Source organism: Nelusetta ayraudi, unplaced genomic scaffold (genome assembly GCF_046127955.1).
Source record: "Nelusetta ayraudi isolate G7.1 ecotype Tasmania unplaced genomic scaffold, CSIRO-AGI_Nayr_v1 ptg000020l, whole genome shotgun sequence".
Taxonomy (NCBI): Eukaryota; Metazoa; Chordata; class Actinopteri; order Tetraodontiformes; family Monacanthidae; genus Nelusetta; species Nelusetta ayraudi.
Genome location: NW_027466070.1, coordinates 1014961 through 1024018, shown reverse-complemented (window position 1 = coordinate 1024018; position 9058 = coordinate 1014961). Strand labels below are relative to the sequence as shown.

Sequence of the window (9058 nt, the reverse complement as noted above, 5' to 3'; positions counted from 1 at the left end):
GCGCGCGTATGCATGTGCACGTTGAGGAGGTGAGATAACCAAACCTCCGAAAGCTTGACGCAAAAGCGTTTCGCCTCCTGATGCCAAGGTGACGTCTCTGATCAAACGATGACACAGAGACGAGAGGGAGGAGGTGGAGGGATGGTCGGATGGACGGTTGGATGGGTGGGTGAGGTGGGGGTGGGAGGAGGAGGAGGAGGAGGAGGGCGGTTGAGAGATGGATCCTGTGACATCACGTTGGCTCTTATAAAGTGAGGGAATGGAGCCCAGGGCACCTCCTCAGCAACCAGAGGGAAGCTGCTGGTGCCACTGAAAGACGCGCAGAGGAGAAAAGAAGAAGAAGAGAGAAGAAGAAGAAGAAGAAGTGGAGGAGGAGGACGAAGCCTCTCTTGCTGCATCTCCTAAAACCCCTGAACTTATGGACTAGAACTCTTCAGGGAAACCCTCAAGTGTTGGATCCTCGTTTGTTTGTCTTTTCTTGTCTTTCTTTGGTTGTTGCTCTGCTCACTCACCACCATGATGCAGCCACAGGTTGCTTGTTTGCTGCTCCTCTGTTTCACATGTGGAGGACTCTGCACAGGTAAGTGCTCGGGGAAGAAGTTTTGCATTCAAGCGTGTTGTCGTTGAGCATTTTCTTTCATTTAAAGGGAAGTGAAAGCCCCAACAAAAGCAGTACAGGGCAACAGTAGCAGGACCTGTTGCACTGAGAGCTGCATGAGTTTGCTTCATCTTTTGGGCAAAGATCAATCGTTGTAAATTCTGAAACATATTTTCTTTCCAATATGAATGTTTTATTTTGAATAACTGCCTGGAATTGAGTTTTGTTTTTACAGAAAACCCTAAAAAAATAAAAAATTAAAAAAAAATGCTGAAATGAATTTGCCTGATAATGTGCAAAAATACAGAACAAATAATACTCATGTGAGCTCAACATTAGTTTATCTGAAAATTAAAAGTGGCATCTTTATCCAATTAGCTATGATTGTTGATTCTCTCCACTATTTTGGACAAAGTGGTCAAACTCTCCATGCGATACCATAGACTAAAGATTTTAAAGGTTCATCAGCAGTTGAATCCTAAAAGTCTGACCTGCACTCACATATGTTTTCCTATTGTTAATAATACTGTTTTGCTATCATTATCATTATTATTATTATTATTATTGTTACTTCTATTATTACTTGCAGCGGCTCATTCAAAATGTCAATTGATGCTGTAGATGGAACGAAATCAGATAAAGAGCATTCATACTCTTCCATATCTGATTGACATTTCCTTTGTGCCACTCATCGAGTCGAGATCTTGTTGAATTGGATTTGGTAGAAGGTTATTTATCTATGTTTTTTTTTTGCTCTCCTCTTCCTTCTCCTTTTTCTCTTTCTCTTTCTGTTCCTCGTTCTCCATCTCCTCCTCCTCCTCCTCCTTCTCCTCCTCCTCCTCCTCCTCCTCCTCCTCCTCCTCCTTCTCTTCCTCCTCTTTCCTCCTCCTCCTGCTGCTTCTTTCCTTCTACCGACGACAGAGGTCGGCCAGGATCAGCGAGCGCTGGAGGAGGAGCTGCTCACTGGTCTCCTCGCCTCTAAGGTCCGTACAGCTTCTCCTCACTGCACCTGTGACATCAGAGCAGAGACCCCCATAACAACCCACTAGAAAAACAATAGAATATCTGATGCCTCTCACATGCACGCCGTTGCCCAGGTGTTCTTCTAGCGCACGCGTCCATGCACCGCTTTCCTCTCCCCACCTCCACTTTCCCCGCTTGCGGTGAGATGAGCAGAAACAAAAGGAATCATTCACTCCAATTGGCTGCTGTTCTACACCGATGAAGAGGCAATAAGACTCTGCGGGTGGGGGTGGGAAGGTGGGGGGTGTGGGGCGGTGCGCTCTGTCATCTCTAACACGTTTATCCGGCCGTGTGAGGAGCCGAGTGGCAGCGTGAAGCTTCAAAATTGAGCTACGGAGGCGGGAGAAGATCGACCGGGGTGACGCGTTCATATATTTTTTCCACCTTCTGATCTGAAGTCACCCTAAAAAGCTCCCCACTATCATTTTGTCACAGTATACTGCTGAGGATATCAGAGTGCCTTGGAATACTGTTCCACCTGCTCACCTGGCCAAACCTTAACGGTTTCAGAGGCTGTTTCTATATTTTTAAATATCTCTCATCTCATCTGTGCCTCTGAATTTTGGTTTCCAAACCACGTCTTTTCTTCAATATACTTATTAACAAGTGAAACTGGCAAAACCTGAAACTAAACTAAATGAAGTTTCACCTTTGCCTTCAAGGATCTTCTTGCCAGTCCAGGCAAGTCTATTGATCCTGGAGACTTTTCGGCCGAATCGACTCCGTGACGACCCTCCGAGTGACCTTTGAGCACAATTAGAACACTTTTGTTTGGTTTCATTAGAACTAACTAGAAGTCCACAAGATCATTGTTGCGGCTCTAAAGGTCAGCGTCCCTCCGCTGCATCAGTCCCTCCTCAGTCGTGACCAAGCTTTTCGTAACACCGGCGGGGAACCACAAACTGATGCATCTGTACAAACAACACCTCAGAAAGGCAAGGGTTCAATCAAAGTGGTTCGATGATGAGATAAATGCAGAATAATTAACCTGCAAGACACAGATCACATGAAAGAATGGGAATGGATTTCCCGCATTTGTTGCACAGAACGGGTGGAACTGCATTTTAACAGCTGCAGTTTCAAAAACATGATTGAAAGAACGAGTAAACAATCTGTTTTTGCAAGAAAACTGAATTGATCCGGTCGAATCTTTCGTTTTGAAATGAGATATTTCATTCGCGCTGAATCTGTCTTTCCGTCGCAACCTTCAGATGAAGCAGAACAAGCAGAGTGCCCCCTACTGGCGCGTGTCGCTGGCCAACCTGTGCCGGATGCTGAGCGGCCTGCGGCAGGAAGCGTGGGGCGGCCAGGAGGAGGTGGAGGGGCCGCCGGAGGAGGAGGGCGAGCTGAGGGAGGGGGGCCTGCAGCTGCTGGAGGAGCAACTCTACAACCTGCAGCACATCTGCAGAGTGCTGCAGAGCCGCGAGGAGAGGGTGAGACACCACACACTCACTCACACACACACAAACACACACACACACACACACACACACACACACACACACACACACGCGCGCAATTTTCCAGCCAGGCTGTAGGTGTTGATTTAGCATTTTAATGCTTTTGATATTTATTCCTTGCCTCCCCGATAATTGGCCTTCAGAAAAGGTGGATGTGCTCCGTTATGTGTAACGTTCCCCCCCCCCCCCCCTCCCCCCCCCCCCATTCAGATCTGCAACAGATCAAACAGGAACGCCTACAGACGTACAGAGCAGAGATATTTCGGCGGCAGCAAATTTTAGTCAGCCGCCGCCACCTAAATTGTTGGTGTGCAAAATCCGATTGAAAGGCGTTTCATCCCGTGTTCGGAAAGTTGCTCTGATCTCGGAAGTGGATAATTAGCCTCTGCCCTCCTCCTCTCTGCTGCTTAATGCTTCAAGGGCCTGTGTTACTCAAAGCGTAGCTTTAAGAATGTTTTCCAATGGTGACCTGTCAGCTAATTCAATTCACTCCAGCTGAAATCAGCCCCGTGTGATGTCATAAAGGGCAGTGCAGCGTACCCCAGCTTAGTGGCCGGTGTTATTAATAGTGTTACTGATCTTCAGACAAAACTGTCTTCAGATCAACCAGCGCGTTTTGACAGATTTTTGAGAAATTTTATTTTTTTCCTCCAGTCAATCAACAGAGAGATTTAGAGCCTCTCTCTCTCTCTCTCTCTCTCTCTCTCTCTCTCTCTCTCTCTCTCTCTCTCACACACACACACACACACACACACACACACACACACACGGTCAGGTGACACTCACGGCCTCTCTGCCCCCCCCCCACAGCTACTCCATGACTCTGTGGAGTACCTGGGGGAGGAGCCCGGCGACAGCCTGCTGAAGCGGAAGTCCCCCTACATCCTGAAGAGACAAGCCACGCACAACAGCAAGTCGCGGAGGCCCTACATCCTCAAGCGGAGCGCCAACTACTGACCGCAGCTAAAACCTGCAGGCACCGCTGAAACACGGACCAGATTCTGTCACTCCTCACCCCCGCCAACCCCTCCGCCTCCCCTCCCTCCCATTACCTCCCCGTCCCCCGCCCACACGTGATTGTGCTCCGCTGCTCCGCCTCTTCCTGTCGCCGACCTCATGACTTCACCTCCTGTTGTCCGCCCTCTGACTGTGTGTCCGGCGCTGAGGCCTCCCGTCTCCTCTCGCTCCAAATATAAAAACAAAAAAACAATAAACAAAAACACCCTAAGCATCGAACAAAGTTGTGCATCTATGAGAAACAATATCTATGTATGTATGTACGTACGTATGTATTTATTTACTTACCTATTTATTTATTTACCAACTCTATTTCTTCACTGCAAACTGAGTCTATTTTGTTGCAGGACTTTCGAGATTAAAAGATTCATGATTCAACACGTTTGCTGCCTTCTTCTTTTCGTCCTCATTTTTAAGATTTATAGTGGAGCGCGTATAATATCTTGAACAGCTTACTTACACAAAATCAATTTCTCAACTGAAAAAAAAAAACCAAACCAAACCCGCCGAGGTTTTGTGATTTAAGCCTCAGGAAAGCTCGCTCGTCCGTATTTTTCTGCCAGATCTGCTTAGTCATCCGGATGTGATGCTGATCAATACTGCAGCCCGGTCCAGCTCAGTCTCGGGGAGGATATAACGATTCTTGATGTGCAAATTTAGCCAACTTTGAAAGCGCCGCTTCCGATGTTCAGACCAGAGGCTTCCCTCTCATCGGTTTGTGCGAGGCGGCCGGACTTCGGCAGATGAAACGCATTCTGTCCGGAGTCCCGGCCTTTAACAACGAGCCATTTCATCCCCGGATCAAAGTGCTCGGACGGACGCGGCGGCAGTTTCGCTGCGGAGACTCTGATGACGCCACGGAAGACGGGCCGCAGCGTGTTTACCTGACAGAATGTCCTCCTGTCGGAGCTACACACAGCGGAGAGATGGCGACATGCTGCCGGCGAGCACTTTTGGGGCGGTGATCTGCAAAGCAATGGTGGGCGCATTGATCCAGTCATTGACCCCCAACGTCAGTATCGGTACCAGACCGATACCGGGGGAGATGGAATTGATACTGACCTTTGAGGGAGAATTGCAAAGTCCTCCCCCTCCGTGTTTAGAGAGAGGCGTGATGTTCTGCAGCTCCGGTGGGAGAAATCTTTTTTCTTTGCACAACTGACTTGTTTTTGAAATAATAAAAAGTCATACAACTCAATCATGTGAGTTGAAATTTGTACAAAAGTCACTCAAAAACTGACAAACTCGCGATACATTTTTTATTTTTTTTTTGGAAAAGAACACATTTTTCACACACACAGGAATTTTTGAGGTATAAATAGAAATGGATTTGATGGAAAGCCTTGACATGCTTTTTGCTTGCAGTGATCCTTCCTTTCAGACATCAAACAATTAAGTCTTCACGTCTTCCTCTGATTTGTTCCCATCAAACACTATACGCTACATAAAAAAAAACCCCCACAGCAACATACAATTAGCGTTATTATTATTATGAAGATGAATCCCATGTTGATATTAAGCTAGGCTCTAAGCCATTAAGCAGCTTCCTCGATGGATAAAGTATTCTGACTAAATAAGATTAAACTAAATCAGTAGCTCGTTTAAACTCAAGGTGGAACTTTTGGCTTCCATTAAGAAATTTTGAAAAGTGGTTTCTCTTTCATTCCTTTGAGCCCCAGAGATGAAAAACCCAGTTCACCTCCAGCATATTGGGGTGACGGCGGTGATGGGATCAGAAGATTTCTCACGCGCCGTCAGGCCAAACTGCAATCTGACTGCACAGCAGCATATTCCAGGTGGATCAGACGGCACCAAGTGAATGGATTTTATATGGAGACTAAATTACAAAAATCATTGTAATTTTTCTTGTGGGTCAAAGGAAATAAGGGACCTCAGCTGAGAAAATGGTCTGCAGGTCAGACTGATGAAAGATATTAGAGGTGACACCAGCTCGTTTAACTTCACCAGACGTTTTCTTTTTAAAATATAATCAACCTAAATCAAACATAGATTAAATAAAAAAATTAAAAAAAACTCTAAATTACAGCTGCTCCGGTTCGGGTGAATTCGGGCGAATAGAAAAAAGCAGAGAAAAAAGATAAGACACACAAAAAAAAAAAAAAAAAGAACATTTTAGAATCACAGCGGATGATTCTCCGCTCCTCTGACATACAGTGCACTTCCACAAAACAGGCAGCTGGTGGCAGTGTGGTTTCACTTGTCTGGCGGTCTGAACACGCGGAGGGGAGAGAAAACACACCACACCGGTTGAACATTTTAGAGGGATCTACTGGCGTGACATTGAATTAAAATACATGTGTTTACGTAGTGGAATAAAGTTACTCTGAAAAATGATATTGATTTTCTTTAATGAGGAGAAATACATTGGGTTATTGGTTAGGGTTGGGGTTGGAGTTAGGGTTAGTTTCAGTCTTGGTTTCTAACCAAGACTGAAACCCTAACCCTAACCCTAACCCTAACCCTAACCCAGCCCTATCCCTGTATTCGACACCTGATCAAAACAAAAGCCACAAAAGTGAAATTGGACATTGAACACAACCTGGGATATTAACACATCAACAATGAAGGAGTAGGTTTAGGAAAGGTGAGACAGTAGAGGTATATAAGTACCTCAGCCAGGTGTAGAATAGGCACAGAATCTTTAGTGAATTCCGTTTGCCCCAAAACAGGAGTCTAAATAGAAATTTTAGAAATTGGGTCCCTCCCCCTTTTTTTCCTCTTTTTTTTTTTTTTTTTTTTTGGGGCCAATATCCAAAACCGCCTAGAATGAAGTGAAACACTGAGGTCATCACACTTCTTAACTTTTCATCGCTGACGACCAACACCAACTCCCAACTTGGAGATCACAGGATCAAATCTCAGTGCAGACCAGAGGTACAACACACGTGTGTTTGGGTGAATGTCTAAACTAAAAACCAAAGTTCAAAACCAACCAAAAACTTGTTGAGCTAGTGCTAGCTAGCTCCCCCTTCCTTCTTTTCAAATTTTATTTGAATAAAAAATATTGTGAATGTGGACTCGAAAATCTTAAAACCCTCAGTGAAGGTCGAAGCGGGTATTGAAAACGGATGGATGGTCAATATACAGTAATATCAATCTTAGTTCGTTTCTGCAACAATGGTAACAATTCACACCGAGGAACCATAAAGTGAAGAAGGAAAAGACAACTTTTCCAGGACACCTCGACGCCCTTGAATACTTGAGGCTGGTTAAAAAAAAAAAAAAGGAAAAAAGATGGAACTTTTTCTTTGACAAAGTGGAAGTCAGCAGTGACAGACAGAGATTTTGCCATTTCACGGGGCGTGCAGGGACCTTCCCTTTCTTTCCACAGCATCTTTTCTAGGTTACAAATGGAAACGCACGCGCAGTGCTGGATTAAACAGACAGACCCCCACAGCACAGTCTTGAATACTCATAAAGTTCAAGACAGAAGAGTCGGAGAGAAGCAAACCTGAGCCCAGCTCTACCACTGCGAGCCGTCTCCTCTGTGGTTTATAGAGGAGATGGCTCGCTGTATATTATTTAGTCTCACCCGTCAGTGTATTTTGACGTGGACCAGCAGGTGGTAGTGTAGCACAGCACTAACGGAGTGTGACAGTCAAACCAAAACCTCTGAAAAGTAAACAAAATAATAATAATAATAATGATAATAATAAAAAATTGCAACATCACAATCAGTTGTAAATTTGTATTCAGAATGTGGTGGCAGCGAGCCAACAATTGGCCTTGAGCTTGTGTTTTCATAGCATCACGCAGCGCTTTCACAGCTGCTGTATTTCATTCACAGCCTGTCACCTGAGACATGCTGCTAAAAATGAAATACAAAATAAATAAAATAAAATAAATGAATAAACTGATAGTCGAGGCCTCCTGCTGTCTCCCATTAGTGCCAGTGTCAAAGACAAGTAGAGCCACTCTGCCTTGGATGAAGCCCAGAGCATCAAGCTGCTCTGCCGCAGCACCAGACACTTTGCTGTGACAGAAGCCGGTGGAGAAGCTTGAAGCTGTTGCTGATTTCCCTCCCAGCAGCTTGCAACCGTGCTTATAAATAGCTACTTTTTTTCCCCAAACTTTTTTTTTTTTTTTCTTTTTTCTTTTTTCAAAAAAACCATCTCGGCTGTCTTAAACATAATTAAACGGAAGGCAGATTGCAGCCCTGACTTGAAAGCGGCCCTCCGACTTCATAAAGAATCTGGCAGGTAAGAAGGTGTCTGCCGAGGCGCCGCGGGCCGGTGATTATGCGCCGTGCTCTCTATCATTCATCCAGGCGTCGGAATTCAGATGGAGGCTCGGAAAAACAGCAGCAGCAGTGGCAGCAGGCAGCAGAGACTGATTTCAGTTACTCCCCCCTCCCCACACACACACACACACTCATGTATACATACATTTCCCAGCAGGTCAGCACTTTGCTGTGTAAAAGAGCAGAGTGGGCGGAGCTTCGTGTCTCATCTCCACTTGTTTTGCACCATTTCAAACGTTTTTGCCATGCGTTCACTTCCAGGTGCAGAAACAGCTCTGAGTTTCCCCTCAGGTCTTTTCCTTAAAAAAAAAAAAAAATCAAAGGAATCATTCTATTTTTGTTTATTTTTCTGATGCAATGATTTTATGAACCCAAACTGGACGGCCATGAGTGCGACCTGCTCCTCTCGCCTCTCGCCGGCGGCTCTTTTTAGCCGCCGCCGCCGTCCGCTGTGCGAGGCTGAAAACAAAAAGGGAGCAGAGCCTTTTTGAAGCAGTGGCGCCCAGATTACGGAACGTCTCGCCTCTTGACAGGGGAGCCGCAACCTCTGTTGAATTATTTAGTCGCTCTTCAGCTAAAAGACAGACACTTTGACTGCCACTGTATTTTCGCAGCCTTCTCTTGGTGATTCACTGCTGCCGTCAGTGATTCCTTTTGGGCTTTTGTTCCGCTTTTCTGTGTTTTAACCTGTTGTAACCT

The 9058-nt window shown here is 45.5% G+C and overlaps 1 protein-coding gene across 1 annotated transcript; it reads left to right on the top strand.

The window, feature by feature from the left end:
• The first annotated feature begins 271 nt into the window (after nt 1-271).
• Nucleotides 272-4476, top strand: nts (neurotensin). Its single transcript, XM_076027145.1, has 4 exons — nt 272-580; nt 1520-1581; nt 2833-3054; nt 3892-4476. Exons 1-4 carry the CDS (start codon nt 517-519, stop codon nt 4036-4038), a joined length of 495 nt encoding a protein of 164 aa, XP_075883260.1. The 5' UTR covers nt 272-516; the 3' UTR covers nt 4039-4476.
• Nucleotides 4477-9058: the final 4582 nt, after the last annotated feature.